The sequence below is a fragment of the Eucyclogobius newberryi genome, unplaced genomic scaffold (genome assembly GCF_026437365.1).
Source record: "Eucyclogobius newberryi isolate DKJ021-1_F unplaced genomic scaffold, fEucNew1.0.hap1 SCAF_5, whole genome shotgun sequence".
Lineage (NCBI taxonomy): Eukaryota > Metazoa > Chordata > Actinopteri > Gobiiformes > Gobiidae > Eucyclogobius > Eucyclogobius newberryi.
Window position 1 is genome coordinate 29,118,441 of NW_027316167.1, and position 18,713 is coordinate 29,137,153.

At 38.4% G+C, this 18,713-nt stretch overlaps 2 protein-coding genes across 5 annotated transcripts in view; one reads left to right on the forward strand and one right to left on the reverse strand.

The window, feature by feature from the left end:
* Positions 1–16,800, reverse strand: part of itfg1 (integrin alpha FG-GAP repeat containing 1) — a 131,125-nt gene extending 114,325 nt beyond the window's left edge. The window contains exons 1-6 of the mRNA XM_072464665.1: positions 16,533–16,800; positions 15,521–15,605; positions 14,496–14,623; positions 14,130–14,187; positions 13,940–14,020; positions 13,749–13,843 (exon numbers count right to left, since the gene is read on the reverse strand). Coding sequence (XP_072320766.1) covers positions 13,749–13,843; positions 13,940–14,020; positions 14,130–14,187; positions 14,496–14,623; positions 15,521–15,605; positions 16,533–16,752 — 667 coding nt within the window. The 5' untranslated portion in view covers positions 16,753–16,800. The remainder of the gene's footprint in view (positions 1–13,748; positions 13,844–13,939; positions 14,021–14,129; positions 14,188–14,495; positions 14,624–15,520; positions 15,606–16,532) is intronic.
* Positions 16,801–17,230: 430 nt separating this feature from the next.
* Positions 17,231–18,713, forward strand: part of phkb (phosphorylase kinase, beta) — an 85,116-nt gene continuing 83,633 nt past the window's right edge. For 2 of the 4 annotated variants that reach the window (XM_072464530.1, XM_072464529.1), the window contains exon 1: positions 17,231–17,325. In XM_072464530.1, coding sequence (XP_072320631.1) covers positions 17,262–17,325 — 64 coding nt within the window. In that variant the 5' untranslated portion in view covers positions 17,231–17,261. Of the gene's footprint in view, positions 17,326–18,586; positions 18,683–18,713 lie in introns of those variants that run through there. The other 2 variants (XM_072464531.1, XM_072464532.1) reach the window with 2 other exon arrangements.

An 18,713-nucleotide genomic window follows, 5' to 3' on the forward strand; every position in this document is an offset into this window, starting at 1 on the left:
AGAAAAAAAAGCTAATCCTTTAATTACAAAAGAGGCAAAAATGCTCTTTCCAAAAGGTATTTTTTTAGTTAAATGTCTATAAAAAGTTCTATATCACACCTACAAAACGCAGCACAGATCGCAGCACCTTATGCATGTCTTTGTCATCGAGTTCGGTCCACTCATCTTCAATCAGCCGTCCCTTTCGCACAAATGCAATAATTACATGTGTGTCTGTCGCTAATAGCAGGCTGCTAATGGGCAGGACAAACACAGCTCGAGAACGTAAACCAACAGCACGACAAGGTAAACTAACAGCGACATGAGTGGGAGATGAGCTGTGACTGGTGAGAGTGTGCATGCGCCAAAAACAAACAGACCTTTAGCATTCAGCACACATCAAAGACGGCTGATGAGTCTTTTATCTCCTAAAACGGAAGTGGAGAGAAGGATGCTTGAGGCTTGGTTTCTGTGTGACGTTTGCATGTTCTCCCTGTGTCTGGATGAGTTTCCTCAAGGAAATCCGGCCAGCCCCGTAAACCCCAAGCCATGCAATCCTCCAGTTTGATCATACTGACCAAGATTGTGACAAGGGATGTTACGGAAATCAAAATATCGTAGTGTCGTACCAAAGTCTCAAAATGACAAGGTGGGCAGTCACAATATATCAAATTAAAAGCTCCTTTGCTTAAATGCATTGTGGCCATTAGATTGGATTGCAGAAAAAGAAAAATAATAACACAAATTAAAAATAATACAATGATACAGTTAAGACAACATGAAGACATTTTAACACTATAATACGTAAGAAAATAAGTATTTGGAATATGACAACAATTTTGTTTACCTCTTTAAAATATTGCTATAAATGTGAGGTGCATATCATGATAATAGGCTGGCGTGTGTACCATGGGCAGAGATTAATCGATATGTTTCATCGCCAATGCTGACTGTTCAGAAATCTATTTTAATTGATAACAAACTCATCCACTGCCCTGTTTTACAACCTGGAAGAGAGCAATGTAGCAGTGGCGAGCGGTCAGGACAAACAAGGCAATCAGTGATTGGCCAATAAAATCCAATATCACTTTAAGGTCACAACTGTATGAATTGTTCTAAAATATATCCAAATAAGCCCGTTTTCCCCTCACTTCTTTTAGTGGCCGCTACAGGGCGCTGGGCATTACTGCGCGGGAAGCATGATTCTTATTTGCAGCTGCTCAGTCTGGGGCCGTGTTCAGAGGCCCGCGTTCAGAGGCCCGCGTTCAGAGGCCCGCGTTCAGAGGCCCGCGTTCAGAGGCCCACGTTCAGAGGCCCGCGTTCAGAGGCCCGCGTTCAGAGGCCTGTTCATGCTCCGCTCTCTAACATGAGCTTTTAGAACCAGAGCGGAGAACAGCTTCTTTCAGAGGTCAGCACATGCTCTGAGGACCACTCAGCCTCAAACCCATGGATCTATACTCAAACCTGAATAAACCTGTGTGGGAATCAAGGATGTTTTCTGGTCCTAACTGAGCATGTGCAGAGGAGAAGTGACGCAACAGCAGACAAAACAACTTAAAAATATATTTTAGAGACGAGTATTTGTTTATAGCTAAGACTCTGTTCATGTTTCCAATATAGATGTTAGTTAGAAATACAAATCATTTAAAAACACAGAGCGCTTTTTTGTGTAATGAATTGGTCGGAACTTATTTATTGTATTTAGCACTGAGATAGGTGTAAGAGTTTAGCTCAGTAGGATAGGATCTGTGCTGGAGATTTAAGCAACGGGCCAACAAATCTGTTTCTAACCATAAGATTTAGACATTGTTACATCCCTGGTCAAGATCTACGGACGCTGGGTCAGATGCATGAGGCACATTTTCCTACAGGCAAATGCCCAGCTCAAAGAGGGGCAGAAATGCAACTTGGACACATCCTGGAAAGGTTAGTAGGTGATGCTCGCTGGGTGCTAAGCCTTGGGAGAGAGACAGAACTCCATGCTTTGTCTTTCCAGCTTTCATTTATCTGGTTTGCTCCTTTTACATGTGAAGTCATCTTGGGCAACTGTTGAGGAGCGAGACATGTTTGTATAATAAAAAGGTAAAGAATTAAAGCATTTGCAGAAGTTTAAACTCAACTGTGAGCACTTTAATATTCAACAAACATTCCACTGTACAATAGAAACTACAATTATGGTTTATATAATCAAAATATCAGTTATGTTACAGCCTCTTTCAAACAGAGGGACCACATAACTTGTTTGGTGCTGTATAATTTCTTCCCCTGATACACTGAAACCAATTATTTTCAAATTGTGGCATGACATTCAGAATGATCATGACTATGCCAGAAATGTATCAAAGGTTATTACACAACAAATGATAAAAAGGTGTGATGTGATGGAAATGTCATTAATACAAAATATTTAGCTTGAAACTGTATTTTTGCAAACAAATTAATACCTGTTAGACGCGATCGCAACAGTCCAGTACCTCTCCGAAAACCCATCATGCTGTAGTTGTAATATAAGACACATTTTTTGCTCTAATTTTCTTTCCAAGACCATACCGGTAATTAAAACAATATTGCTGCTAAAGTGCCAGAAGAGTAAGGAAGAGAAAACGCTTGTGTGTAGAAATGTAGCTAATTACTCCGTTCACACAGCCCACCGGTTCTCTCCACTACTCTCCACTCACGGGCACCCACCCACACACTCGCCTTTTCTGCTGTCCTTTGCCTTGAGCTTTGCGGAAACCGTTCAGTAAAATGAGCAGTCATTCCATTGCGCCAACCAATACTCACAAACACCCAATTAGCTGCTTATTAGCTGCAAGTTTAGTGCTTTTATAAAAGGCCAGGAGGAACAGCTTTGGAGTGAGACACAGCAGGGGTTCAGTGGAAGTGTGATCAGCAACTCGGACACGTATGGGTTTAGTATGTAGCCTTTCTTACTTGATTAAAAATGCATCAGACGTGCTGCGCGGCACACGGTAGAGTTGTAAAACAGCATTCATAATGCGGAGAAGGAACTGCTTAAGAGTTTTAATTTGTAAAGATGATATAGACGATATGTATATTATCCACACTCATTATTTTATTTACTTATTTCTATCATCATAAATAATTTCAGTGATCTTTTCTCCTCGGTATCAGGGAGTCAATGCATTTGCTATACAAAAACCTACTTTGATTGCTTTAATTACTTCCAGAATGTATTGATGTGTTTGAGAACAAATACACATGATTTACTGTGTTTTCATTTTCTTATATTCCTTGATGAGCTAACCCTACATATATATATAGTTTATATAGAGGCTGTAAAGTTGAAGATCCATTCATTGTTCAGTTAATGTGTACTGATCAGGTCAGTCAATAACAAGTACACCATCTCTCAATGCAATTAGAGGGCGCTCAGCATATAGTGCATTCCACAACATGTTCGATTAGTTATGACATGTGAAGAACACAGTTAAGTTGCACATAGGACAGGGGAAATAGTGGAAGCATGCATGCCTTCAGGAAAACTATTTGTAATGGGCTTGATCAGCGTTTGACAAGTGAACAAATAATGGACTAAAGCTTGGGATTTTGGCTGAATCAAAAAACTCTTACGTATTTGAGGTGATAGTTTTTTTGTGAATGACACGAGAATGTTTAAATGACACGAGAATGTTCAAGAGGAGATGTTTTACGCATTTGAGAGACACAAATTAGATTGGGACAGTTGTTTGATGCCCATTATGGTCTGTATTTCTGCAGGAGGACGACAGACTGTTCAGGAAACACTATAGCAACTGTGAGATGCTCAAACCCAATATAAATCAGTTTTTTTTTATTGTAGATACAAAGTTACAAGCCGACATGAAATACCAATATGCAAATGGAGAAAAACAAATCTGTTTTCGCCTTGTATCTTGTCATCTCCCTTTATTGGTAGTCTGCTTCCCCAGTGCCATTAGTTTCTGAAATCAACCACTGGTGCCGACATTAAAATCTCTCCCTCTCACCCTGTAGTATGAGAACAACTTGTACAGCCTCATCATGCAGAGCGGACAGGAGCTGACTGCTGACACTGTGGACTCTGCATTACTGTCTTTGCAGTTGTGTATCTTTGCTTGTACGCTGTCACGCGCCATCAGTGGCATGTACTCCGAGCCACAGAGACACGCATGTAAAAAAATAAGACCGTACAAACCTGTGCAAAGAAAAGCGCACGACTGTGAAAATCCAGGGAGGCAAAAGTGCAGGAGGTAAAAAGGACAACAGTGAGAAAGCAGAAAAAGAGGCATCAACATCAGGCAGGCAGACAGACAGGGCCATAGCTCCTCACTGAGCCTTTAATGCCCTGCAGCAGGTTGTTTGTAAGCCTGTTATTCAGCAAACAACCGACGACTTCTATAGCTGCTGGTTGTCAAGGGACAGTGGAAAAATACACAGGGGTTTCAGGACGCAGAGATCCATCGAGTCCATCATGTCAACTGATGTCATGGCTTTAGTTTGAGAGGATAGTAAACATCCTTTTAGTGGGTGAAATGAAATTGCATCAAGCCCGACAGTAATGCTGCAAGATTATGAGAGATGAACGCAGACTGTGCGTTTTTGGAGATGCGTTTGAGAGTAGAGTTTGCTGCTCTGATGTATCTCCATGTCCTTGTTAGTCTGTTTGCATTGATCCGATTCTTGCCTTCTAGTCTGACTGACCTTCCGCATGATGATTCAAATGTCACAGCGCTCAGCCATGAAAGTGATACTTAGGCAATCCAGACATTTGCCCAGCGAGAAGGGGGCAGTGACAAAGTGCTCCTCCTTTTCTAAGACCTTTTCTAGTTTTAAAAGATGATTAATTGTGTGCAAAGCTGTTGTAGCGAGTCACCAATCCAATGAATAACACAAGGTTTATTTTTTAAGATGTAAAATAATTGTTAATTTGTATTTGAAATAGTTACAACATGGCTCAGAGAGTGCTGTCCAAGCAGAAAAAACATCACATAATGTTCTACCAAGTATTAAAACAAAAACTAACAAAATAAAAGAAGCTCCAAACATTTCAACTGATTAAAATGTGTCACTGTTTAAAATGTTAAACCCCTAAAAACCCTTCTTTCAGGTGACTCTTCATGACTGAATGAATGCCTCACAAAGTAGTTTTGCTTCTCATACAACGTGGTATAATTAACCAGCTTAAAACACATCTCTGAGAAAGACATACACAGCAGTTCCTCTGTAAAAAGTTATATTCGAAAGGGGCATTCTAAAGTTGCACTCTAGGAAAAACAACTTCCGACCTTTAGCCTTTAGCAGCACTGCGAGAATAGATGATCTGAAAATAGTGATGTGAGGTTGTTGGCCTGAAGGAGAAAAACAGTAGCTTTCACAGTCAAATAAAATGTAAATGTAAATCTAAACTGCCAAGATAATTGTGAAAGTAAACACACACACAATCACTCATTTGCACTGGGTTACTTGGCCCGTGCGTGGAGTTTTTTTTTGGAACAGACAAAAATGTGACATGTGGTACAAGCCAAACCTCCTGCACCATGTTCACTGATATGTGGCACTCCTCGTCTGCCAGCGTGAAACCACTGGACTGTGAAACAAGCTTTCTAAAGTTGCCCAAAGCCCTCAGAAGGGATTTAGCAGAGTGTCGGGCAGAAAGAAAACTTGTAAGAACATAGGATTGTCCAGGTGCCTTGTCAAAGTAGCCTATTGAGGGAAACACAGGGTCAGCTGTATTATCACTCGTTAATGCAGTGGGAAAAAAAATCCATTCTTTCTCCTGTGTTAAAGTGTCTGAGGGAGAAGTGTAGAGAGTTATTTCTTCTTCGAGAATGCCTCTCTCATTCACGGTCTCGTTCCCGGCGGCTACAACTCGACTTTCTCACAACACTGCCGGCAAAAGAGAACTTCTCTGTCAATGTCATGGCAACTGCATACTAACGCGAAGCACCGGCAGACTCTATGTGGAAATGACATGCGCATGGCTGTATTTCGAAGCAAACTAGTACCTTGAACAGTGTGGACCGCGTCCACGACATCAATGCATGGATTTTTTCATTGCAACCAGACAAAATAATGCAGAATCCAGGCAGGGAGCGAAGTGAAAAAGCTTGTGCCGCATAAATCCGTCCCTAAGCCAATCTGCAGGCCTACTTCACGCAGTGTGACATCCGCCCGGATCCATCACGACGGCTCATTCACAAACATGGCAAAATACACCAGCCGCGGGATAAGGCGATGCTATTCCCGGAAGAAATAATCTTCTAAAACCATTACGGGAACAACGTAGGTGCTTGTAGCTCTGAGCTGGATTTGGGATCGAACCAACTTGCATTCTTTTTGCTCAGAATACAGAAAAAGGGAGTCTGAATGGGCAATGTGTGCAGGTGTCGTCATGACAGCAACAGTTGAGATGAACTTTTTTTTTTTTTTTTTTTTTTTTTTTAAGAATGATGCAAGCAGGAGATGTAGAAGATTGAAAGTGAAAGTGCAGCAGATCTGGTTGAATCCAACTCTTTGGACAATGTGTGCAAATGTCGTCATGATGACAACAGTTGAGAAGCACTTTTTTTTCTTTTTTTTGTAGAATGATGCAAGCAGGAGATGTAGACGATTGAAAGTGAAAGTTTAGCAGATCTGGCTGAATCCAACTCTTTGGAAACATGACCGATCTCCAGACTTGAGAAGTTACGATGGAAAAATAGAGACTTTATACACCAGCAAGACCGGAGCAATTTCTGCAGAAAAAGCTGCTTTACAGATAGTTATACACAATTATATCCCCCTTGTTTCATGAATAATGGGGCCCTGACACTCCATTTTTAAGATAATGTATCCTAGGCTTCTTAATTTAGAGACACGTTTTTTCATAGTAGTTGTAGAAACAGTAGTTTCATTATTATTCTGTTTTTTCCCTTGTTGGCTGTGTTTAGAATCTTAAACTGATAGCTCTCCTTCTCTATGAACCCATTTTGACATTCTTTTCCTTCTAACCTTTCCATATATTAGATTCATAACGATGCTTTTGTAAGTGCGACCACTTATTCTGTACCAGATCTTGTGTTCTCGACACTTAATTTTGTTAATCAAGCTGGTCTCTCAGTTATTAGTCTTGTTGGCATATTCTTAGCTTAGCTCTTCCTTAGCTCTTCCATCCACTCAGCTTAGGCTCCAGATACTTCATTGCCCCAACTTTCCAGCCGCTATTTCTGTTGTGAGCATTAATCTACCCCACTGGGCTGCGTCCGCTGCAGCAAACGGTCTGAGTCTGCTTCTTAACCTCTGTAACTCACCCCCTCGTGGCAGGCCCAAGCTGGGATCTTACTGGAGCCATCAAACTGTAAAATATAGCTCAAGACTTGCCTATTCTGCAAAGTTTTTCCCCTTGGATTATACATTGCTATACACCAATTAGTACTGCAAGAAATGTTATTTAAGCTGAATAGCAAACAATAAAACCAAATGACCCTTCTGCTGACCTCATACATGTAGATGTTATAATTCCTCTCCCAAGTTCTGTCTTTCCTCTATTATAGTATTTTGACTTTGCCACATCAAACTGAAATAAATACAATGACTAGAAGTATAGAAATACAATCCATACAAGCTAACATGATAATGCCTGCCTGTTAGTGATATGTTTGTAATTGTTGTACAATTAAAGAGCTGGACAATCAGACATTTTGAGAGAGAAGGACTTATAATCAGTGGTGAAAGAAGTACTTCAGTAAGTACTGGAAGTGCAGTTACAGAAGAAGAATACAAGTAAATGTAAAGGTACCGTATATAAAATTCTCCTTGTAAATGTATTGAAGTACCCAATGAAAAAATATACTTCGAGTACAAAAAGTAAGTACAGTATTTCACACAGAATTGGGGAAAAATAGGAATAAATTGCTTCGGTGACGCAAAATCAGAACAATTCTTTTTCAAAATCATTGACAGTTCTCAAGTCATTTTATGTATTTATTCATTTTTTGGCTCAAAGTTAGGATTTTAACTCAAAAATTTGCCCAGGTGCTAAAAACAACCCTTCAAACCATATAGAAAGTCCTTTTTAGTCCAGTTGAAAAATGCTCCTAAATGTTCATGTACAGAACACTGTTGTTATACAAAATGTGCATAAAGAGTTGCAGACCAGTATTATCATAACTCCCATGTGTAAATATAATCCCACTATAATCGATTATTCTGGTGGGCCCGTGTTATTTGGTGATAAAACTGCTCTCCTCCTCCTCGCCACATGATTAGACAGACAATCAAGGAGCCACCTCGATTCAGCGCTCGTTAATTGGATGGCGCACAGAGCATTACTATGCCCGTTGCCTAGCAATGGAATCTTGTTCCCAGATTTCTGCATTTACGTAAGGTTTGCTGAAAAAATATTCAGAATTATAACCTTTCTTATAAGAACAGGCCCATTGCAGCTCACTACATGCAGTGCCCAGTCTAAACTTACAATTGGGTGTATTGCCACGGTGATGCCCAGCAGGAGGTGGATCCATCATAACCTTTTGGCCATGCCTTTTTAATAATTTAAATGATCAGGTCATTTCATGTGGCAAAGCAGCATTGATAATTATAGATCTGTTATGGACAAGTGAGGCACCTGCTCCCATCAGCCCTCTATTGTACCAAAGATGAAAACATTCTGGCTGAAGCACAAAGACTTCCTTTCCAGCTAATTAGACGCCATTGACGAAAGGAACAATTGGTCTAAAAAGAGTTCCATCAGTAAAATCACCTCATTCATGGGAACTTTTTGTGTAGGTTCATATAATTCACAGCCAACTTTCTCTTGAAAATAAACCAATGTAACAATATTACAATTTACAGGCTGTTAAATCGAAGGCATTATAAATACAATATATCATAATAAACCTGTATAAATATGTAGTGTATGTCTAGATACAGACCATACAGTGTGATGCTAACAGATCTCCAACAGCAGAGAATTTCAGCCAGGTGAGTTGGTATGGAAAAAAAAAAAAAAAATCGAGCTTTTTTTTTTCTATCCCCATAGTCCTGCTGATGTAGCGAGGTCAGCCAATACGATTGTGTGGCACTAGTTACTGCTGACACTCGACTGGGACTGAAGCCATGACATAACCCTGACCCAGCAGGTAACATATGGCACACACAGGAGCAGGGCACAGGTCACACCATAGGTAATACAATAAAGTGCTTTTCTGCAATGTACATTTTATTTCTATGGATTTCTGTCATTAAAAGACGAGCGTTGGTCAAAAGCATATCTCAGAACACATTTATGTTTCTGTCATAACGCTACAATCACCATCGATTTTGGCTCGATATAATTCCATAGACTTTTTAATAAAGATATGTACATTGCCTGCGGTTACATGTGCAAAATAAACCTGATTATCATCTGATTATTATCATCAGATCTTTGAAGTTTAAAGATTATAATTATACGAAAACAGCTAAATCCTCTGATTTATTCTGATTATGATTACACTAGATTTTGCGATTTGCATGCCATTCAAATAACCTTAAAGGTCCAGAAATGAAATATTAATCAGCTGTTGGTGTGCAGCCAGTGTAAAACCAGACAGCACACAACAACAGTATAACAGCAAGACAAAAAGGTAGCTATTTTCTGTTTCACTAATGGCCATGAAAAAATGCTTTCATAAAGACATTTTTTGGACGACAAATTCCAAATGTTTACTTTTGTGAATGCATAAAAGCTAACGGATAAATTCAAAACAAGAATAACTGAGGGGTGATTTTACTTAAGAGCTAGATGTGTGCACAGTGAAGCCCAAAACAGATCGTCTGCCTCTGAGCCCAGTTGATAAGCCTCATTGCTCTGCCCCAGACGGTGCTGCTTAAGAGAGCAGGTGGTCGCGGCGCAGAACAAGCCAAACTCTACTCTGCAGACTTCCAAACTTCCCTTTTGTCTTTTATTTGTCCTCTTATCCTGTTCTACTGTCACACCATTTGCCTCGACTCTCAAACACTGTCTTTGGTGTGGCAAGTTTTCTCATCGATTACGTCCTCCTCGTGCAACAAACAGAGCTGAACCAAAAAAACCAACAACTAATGACCAAGTTTGAAGAGAGGAGAAAGTATTGAGAACGTTAATATTTGAATATCGTATTTTCTGGACTATAAGTCGCACATTTTTTCATAATTTTTGCCGGGGTGCGACTTATACGTGATATTATGTTATTTTCACACTGGCAACCGCAAGAGGGCGCTCTAGGCTCTAAGTGACGCAGAAGAAGAATCTGCAATTCCTCTACCTCCGGAGTTTGTAGAGTTGTTTAGAAGTGACAGAGAGGAAGAAGAATTCAATGGATTTAGTGATTTGGGGTAATACTGATGCTTTGGTAAACGTGTTAGCATGTTCTTTATGCTATAGTTATCTGAATAACTGTTAATATGTTACGTTAAAGGTTGAATGGACGATTTTTTTGGCCCAAATCTGAGTCTTATTTCCTCGTGGCATGGACTGCCGATTAGTCCTGCCACGTATCAATCATAAAACGCACCTACCGCTCACCTGCAGCCGCGTGCGGCTCGTCCCACATTTCCGCGTGTCTAAGCGCATTGATCCATCATAATATAGTTCCCACAGTGTACGGGGCAAAATTAAGACAAAAAAAGACAGTTCGAGCTGACTCAGAAGAGACGGAAATCTACGGAAGACAAGAGATGCGATGTGATCTGTCGCGCTAATAAACAAACGCACGTGTGTGTTGTATCAGTCCGCACGGGGGAGTGGCATGCGCACTTCCGCCTGCGTTCTCAAATGGCCGAAAAATCGTCCATTGCGCCTTTAACATACCAGACACTTACCACAGTTCGTTGTCTGTGCGTCATGTAGCTGAAGGTGTTACGTTAGCATAGTTCATCTTCTTTATTATGTCTTTTTTGGCTGGTATAACTTATATTCCCGATAATACGGTACATGTGCAGGCCTAATCAGTTACACTGGATAATAATAAAAAGGAATCGTCAAATGTCTTCCAATATTCAATCTTGCTGGATAACAAAATCTGCTAAACACTAAAATCAGACTATTATGCTAAACTGAACAGAAATATTGTGTAGATAGTCATGGCAATGTTTTCTAAAGATCACAGTATTTTATTGTATTCCATTTCACCAGATAAGAGTTAGTGCATCCTTTAGACACACAGTTGCAACGGTTTACAACTAACATGTGTGTTTAATATACGTAAATAGACAGAAAATATGAATTTAAAGCAGATTTGGGTAAAAACGAAAGTGTGACGGCCCTGGAAGCGACACCACAAGGCACACAAAGATACCTGCCGAGAGCATGACAAGGCTAAATCCTCTTTGATTACCTTAAACATGGAGATTAGTTTTTCGAGGGCAAACTCTCCCTTAAGTCTGAGTGACAGTGCACAGCTAGTGGGCAGGAGGACAGTGCTAAGAATTTCTCTATTCACTGGTGAAGAAAATTTATATTTTTACATTGTTGGTCAACTAGAAAATTGCACATAACTTATTTGGTGGTTTTCTTAAAAAAAAACAAGACAAAGCATTATAAAAAGGTGTGATTTCAAGACAATAATTTCATGTCAAACTCTTCAAACTCATTTCTTCTGCTAAATTATAAGATGCGAGTTACGGTATAACGCTTGACTGATTCAGTGTCATTATCATTAGAACAGTGTATATACAATATACAAATAATGCTCTGCACGGTGGAACAGAATGTTTTGTATATTTGCTTTTAAACCTGTTATCATCCACCTATTTCGCCCTGTGCACAATGGTTGGACATACTCAAATGGCATTGCTTATTAAAAGAGGATCTTATGTTCCACATGCAAGTGTGATGCATCATTAGAAAGCTTAGGCCTTCTAGTTTCTGCAGATGTGCAGATGAACACTGTCAGAACTTACACTACAGAAGCCCAAACATAAACAAAACATCCTTTTTTAGTCTCGCCTGAATATTGTCAATTTGTAATGGTCCTGAGCAGGACATACTTCATTGTGTGCATATGCTGTTCACTGTACATGATGTTTATCTTGTTGACAACAACTGTGTAAAGTTTCAGATCTCTAGGAACAGGCATTTTGGTGCTGTTGACCTTTTTGTATCAAAAAGTATATTCGGAACAAGTGATCCAAATGTGCCAACTGTGCCAAACTGTTTTATTACAATTTTAGCACCTCTATGAATCATAAAACATACATTTTGATGTTTTGTAGGCCACTAATACCTATTATAACTGCTAAAAACAATATATGTGAAAATGTGTAAATATGAGTTTACCCATGAATTTCCCATATAGATCTTTTTAAAAAAAAAAAAATATATATATATATATATATATATATATTTATATTGGTATAATAATACATATATCTAACAAAATGCACGTCCAAAAGGCTAATAAAATCAGAAAACGTTATGCGCAAAATCCTGCCGAGAAATCTGGCTCTTTACAGCCTTCCCGGAGCCTTACGCACGATAATACAGAAGATTCTGTGTCAATAAGCCCGTTGTCCCGCCCCTCTTTCGAAAGCTATTCTTATTGGCTAGAATAATTTGTCATTCAAAGTCTGCTACGTGACTAGCATGCAGCGCTATTTAGATGTAAACAGTGGAATCCATGTGCGTCGCAAGCGGCGCATTTTTTTTTTGCGGAGGCTGTAGCAAACAAACCCGTGGACAGAAAAATTGGTGGATGGTCTCATTCTGTAGGTAACAGTCTGAAGAAAAGAAGGATATCCAACATTATTTTATAGGTCAAACAGGTCATTTGTTATGGACGGAGAAATGTGCCGGACAAGCGCATTCTCGTTCGGCGAGAAACGAAGAAAAGTTTGTTTACTTGACAATATCTCGAAATCAGATAACTTCAGGAAAAATACAAATGGATATTGTTTTTCAATGGTTCCTTACGGACAGACTGAGTACAAGAATGTACAGAATTAAAGCCGTTTCGTCCGTCATAAACAGCAAACAGGTAGGACATGCGTTTGTAAAAGTTGAGACTTTCTCACAAACTATTGGCAATTGCTTCTTGGGGCATATTATTCAATGTAAATCAATGACATATTTGTTTTGTTGAGAAAATAATCTTTAAGATGATGTATGGCTTGCTGGTATTGACCACGGAAATAAAAGTGATGATGTAAGAGAATATTTGAGATATAGAAAATGCTCGCCGGTGGGTGGTAACAGGTTAAAGAAAAAAAATTAGGGTAGCTCTTCTAGATACAACCCAGACACTAAAACAAAAATATAGCTTAAAAACAGATTCATGCCAGTCAAATAAAATAAATAAAATAAATAAAATAAATAAAATAAATAAAATAAATAAAATAAATAAAATAAATAAAAAATAAAATAAATAAAAAATACAATAAATACAATAAATAACTTCTGAGTCTTAAACAACGACAAGTCGACTTACACCAGGTTAATTCAAACTGTGAGGCAGGTGCTGTCAAACCTACAAACTAATTAAAAGTGTCCTGTTTCACTGACTTCGGAGGCAGGCCCAGGAGAGGTGCGGATCTACGAAAATAAGTAATTTTTTCCGGATATCGAGGCAGTGATTGGGTAATGGTAATTAGATGACTGTTATTGCACAAACCCACGTGTGTTGGTCAAGAAAGCAAAGCAGTACAACGCAATAGTGTTTCGGCAGTCTGAGAGTCTCCCACTCAAAATATGTGTCGAATCTGCCTCACTTTGAGTGTAAATCGGGAATTATACTGTAAGGTGTGGTACAAAGTTTTAGCACAACCTTTACTGCTTTTCAAAGCTGACTTACCTGCAGTAAAATCTTTGTTGAGATCAATAAATGCATTTGAATGAGGCTTGCGTAGCTCGACAAGGGAACTCAGTGCACTTTTCCATTCTTGGGTCCTACACAAAGGAAGGGGAAACACAGAAAGAAATTATTAAAACTAATAATTAAAATACACACAAAAGATGAACTGTGATAAAGTGATTGAATATTACTTTTTGGTGAGATAACAGACTTCAGACATGGATGAGGAAGTGGTGACTCCAAAAATGTCTGGAATCATGTCTCCATTAAAGCTGTAGGAAGAGAGAAACAGATTTTATTCAAGTCGGTGTAATCTCTCTTAAGATAGAAAAGGTTTAAAAGGTAGTCCAGGAAATATAGGATAATGTGCCTGATACTCACTCCATAACGAGAGGTTGGTCTGTAAAGGGCTTGGTCAGTTGCAGTGAATCACCAAGATCTGAAAAGATTGGAAACAATTACTATATCAGCAAAATACAGCAACTTTTTAACAAATTACATGGAAGTGACACTAGATAATTAGTAATTAATGCATATATATATTTCATTTTAAAGTCCTGACACCCTACACTAGGCTCCTTCTGGTAATTTCTGCTTTCAGTAAGTAGCCAAATTTAAAAGGCATTAATTACATTGCATATTCCAAAAATCTAAACTACTTCAAGATATGTGAATAAAACAGAATGTAAGACATGCAACCCAGAATTGTAACAAGAATGTATTGGCAAATGAGAGTTGGAGATGTACCCAATGTTGTGTTTTTCCCCCAGAAGATGACCACATTTGTCGAACCAGCGCTGTTCTTAATAGTGAGGAGGGCATCCATCTGCGAGTCGCCATCATAATCGCCAGGAACCACACTGGTGATGACACCACTGAAGCAAAGCAAAAGTCCATTTTAATGTAGATTTTATGTTAACATATGCAGTCGGTTTTTGGCCGCCATATTGGTTCAAGTAGCTAAAAGGGCTGGGAATCACAGGGTCCCTCACGATTCGATGTGATACATGATACACGGTCCACGATACCATAATAATAACGATTTTGAATCCAATACCTTTTAACAACATTTGTCTTGTTAAACCATGACCTGCACAAACTCAAAATGAAACACACCATTTTTAATAATCAAAACAGTCAAGATGTCAAAAGGTTTGCGTAAACAACTTTCCTTTCTTTAAACAAGCAACAAAATTGTAGTGTGGTCAAAAAATAATTTAGTAAATTATACCAAAATGACACATGGCAATATATCGAAAAAGCAGCCCACGATATCAATACTGTATCCCCAAATTCAGTATCACAATATATCGATTCTTCAATATTTTGGCACACCCCTAGTAATAGAACTTATGTAGCTAATATAGCTAATGTAATATAACTCGACAAGAACATACACTAACTACTCAAATTGTCACTATCAAATACATTTTAGGTGATATTGAGGTTTCAGTTCTTAGATTGATATTTGCACTTTTTAGCGTATCAAATATAAAAGCCCTGATTCTCCAGCACGGGCATTTTTAGTTGACTAATGAATACACACTAAAACTTTTTTTTTTTTTTTTTTTTTTAAATTGTATGGACATCAGCTATGAATAAAACAAAAACATTTTGGTCGCTCTCTGATTAATAACAGTCTCTTCCCATGTTAAAGCAATGGACGTTTGATGGATCCAGTATGGTTGCCCCGACTGCCCCGCGTGACGTCCCAGTGGTCATACATATCTGCAGTACCCGTTTGCACATACTGCAGTAGTGCTTGTACGTACCTTGGCAAGTGCTCCTTAGTGATGGTAACATTTGGTTTGAAGTAAGGCATCTTAGTATCAGCCAAGAATATTACCACTTCCGCCCCTGAGAAAGCAGTAAACTTTTTACAACACAAGCTCGACAACATTAGCATTAAAACAGTTTAGCTATCATAATAAGTAAGCAATGTAGTCAAACAATAAAGCTGGGAAATTGAGCAGTTACGTACAACGAGAATGTATCTTAAAGTGCAGGACAGGTTTTCATGTTTTACAAATTATTACCGTGTTCGATTAGATAAATAATTAAGTATTTGCGACATGTATTATCAGTCAAGTGGCAAGAAAATAAGAGCTTAAAAATACAGGAAGTAGAGCCGGGTTCTAAAAAGGACTCCCTGTATCAACAACAACAACTATTCTAGTCACAAAGACATATCATGACCTCATGGGCTTTGTAACACCAAAGCAATGGAAGGAGTACTTTTACGGACTACGACAGAGTCTGAGGACTACGAAAAGTCTGAGGAATAAAGTCTGGCGGTAATGCAACAATTGGATGCCAACCGCCATAAAACAACAACAACAACAATGTCAGCAATACTCAAAGTTCCATACAAAATGCAGGGGCAATTTACGAGCAAGGACACAATTTTCTGACAGTTTTAACATGTATTTTACAAAATAATGGTGTTGTCATTAAGTATGCTTAGTCATCAAATATAAGATGAGTTTTGTTCAGTGTTTAGAGCATTGTTGCAGTTCTAGAATTGCCTCTACGTATGACACATTTGCTGCCCTGTGGCAACCAGAGAGTAAAATTAAAAACGTCCTTAAAATTCTCAAACTAGGAAACATTAGGTAAAATCTTTCGCAAAGTCTGAAAAATAATGAATCACTACGTTTAGGTGAATTGTGTAGTCTCGCCTACCACTTGAATTCAAGTCTACGTATAATTCAATAACATGTGTAACCTAAAAATCTGCGTAATTCTGTTGTTATGTAGTGTTATTGAACGCTTGTCAATACGTACCCTCTCTGATGATGAAGATGTCGGTTTGTTTATCCGAGTTTAAATCCCCGAAAGCTGCGACTGTCCCGTGATTTTCAGGACCAAACAGGTCAGTCGTGACATCCTGCAGCGCAGATGTGCTATACAAACCCGAAAAATAAAATAAAAACAGCAAAATATTCACTTTGAACAGCCACATCCTGGTGCTACTACGAATGCTCACAACAGCACCAACTGACATACGGTACGATGGTTTACGGCAGCTTAAATGTATACTACTATTTCACGTAAGATGGTTACGTTTCAAATTTATTCAGGACACTGGGACAGTCAATTTCATATTTTGCTTTACTTTGAGGACTTATGGGTCATATTATCAACTGGCAATTGCACTAGCAAGGTGAAATAGGTCTTCCTTGTTTACGTCGGTGTCGTAAGTGCTCACAGGTTGACAGCTGAGTTGCTTCATGAAGCTAAAAAGCGTAAGCTCTTCATAGCGGAAGTGTGTATGCAATTGCTTCACAATAAACGTCTCTAGTGTAGGATTAGTTGGTATTTCTATTGAACTTTGTCCATTGTTGTTCACTATTAATATAATTCAATACTTATACAAAGCAAAAAAAAACCTAACTAATGACAAACGAACGATTATTATGAAAGATTAAAGGCTTTGAAAAAAACAATACATTTATTTTGGTAGGTTGCAACAAAAATCTTTTTAGGTGGTCGTAATTTGATAATGTGGTAAACATGGCTAGCCTGGCAGATGTCGGATGGAAACTTTTGGAATTTAAAGCCAAATCCAAAAGATCAGGTCTGCTTCGTAACTTTACATGTTATTGTGCCGTGCGACCATAATTGCTGTGGTGTTGGTTGTGTAAAGACGCCTGTTCTCCAGTGTTTAATACTGTATGCGTGTTTCATCATCAGTTTGACCAGAAGCATAACCGTGCATGAAAGGTCAGAGGTAACCAATGTGCAGCACTCGCAGGCTATTTAAAGACTTCTCCGAATTATGTTTTTTGCCACTGCGATACACTGGTTTTGATTGTGTTGTCGTCATAGCCAGTAAGCTTTTAATAATAATCAAATGACTGTAGTATTATTTAATTCAATGTTTCCACCTGCTGTAGACGTCATTAATGCAAGCTTACTGTCTGGTCTTTTTAATATAGACTAGTTTATCAGTAATCTGATTGCCAATCATCTCTATTTAATTAATAATATCATACATCATACATACATCCTGTTCATTATGTAAGTCTAATGTTCATACATTTTGAGGGGAGACACTACAGGAAAAACACTTGGGACAATGCAACTTAGATGTTTTCTCAAAAGGATTCCCCCCCTATAGGGACATAAAGATCAACCCTTGAAGTAGCACTTGCTGAACAATTTGTTAATATTTAATTCTAAGTCTAATTTATTGAAGTTTAACTCCAAAACATCAACTATAGAATTCTCAAAATACTAAACAAGATATCCAAAATCCTCTCTGTAATTGTTTTTGTATCCAAGGTAAGGCAAGTTTATTTGTAGAGCACATTTCATACACAAGGCAATTCAAAGTGCTTCACACAGCAGGAAAAATGCATTAAAATCACAAAGAAATTACAGAAACAGAAATACAATAAAATCAACTAAATAAAAAATTAAATAAAAACGTGTTTTCGGAGTCCAACTTTTTTAAATCCTTTTTAAATCTGTTCAACTGATTGTACGTACTTTCCAATACATCAACAAAATTAAGTAAACAATTTAAACTTCGATTTAATGCATTTTTCCCGATTAACATGTCCCAAATATATGCAAGTTTGGTCATTTGTCCACATAAAATGATTATTGTTATCTTTCAGTTATGTGAGTGAATTACAGAAGAAGTTTCTAATTCCTATCTCATCCAAGATAGTCATTAGATGAAGATTTTTTCCTATTCACCTGCAGTGTCTCCCCTTGATTAAACCTAATTTGTCATAATTCCTCTTCTCTACAAATATTGTAATTTGTTGTTGATTCATGCATGTATTCAATCAAACTCTGTTCTACTAACGCCTCCCTCTGAATTACAGTAGATTTGTGATTTTTCTTGGAGACGAATGGTGTTAGTTTGAGCATGGCTGAAACAGTGGTCACAAATAGACGGGCCCAGCGCAAAGTCCGCAGAATCGGTAAGTAGATTGTGTAGGAAGGACCATGCAC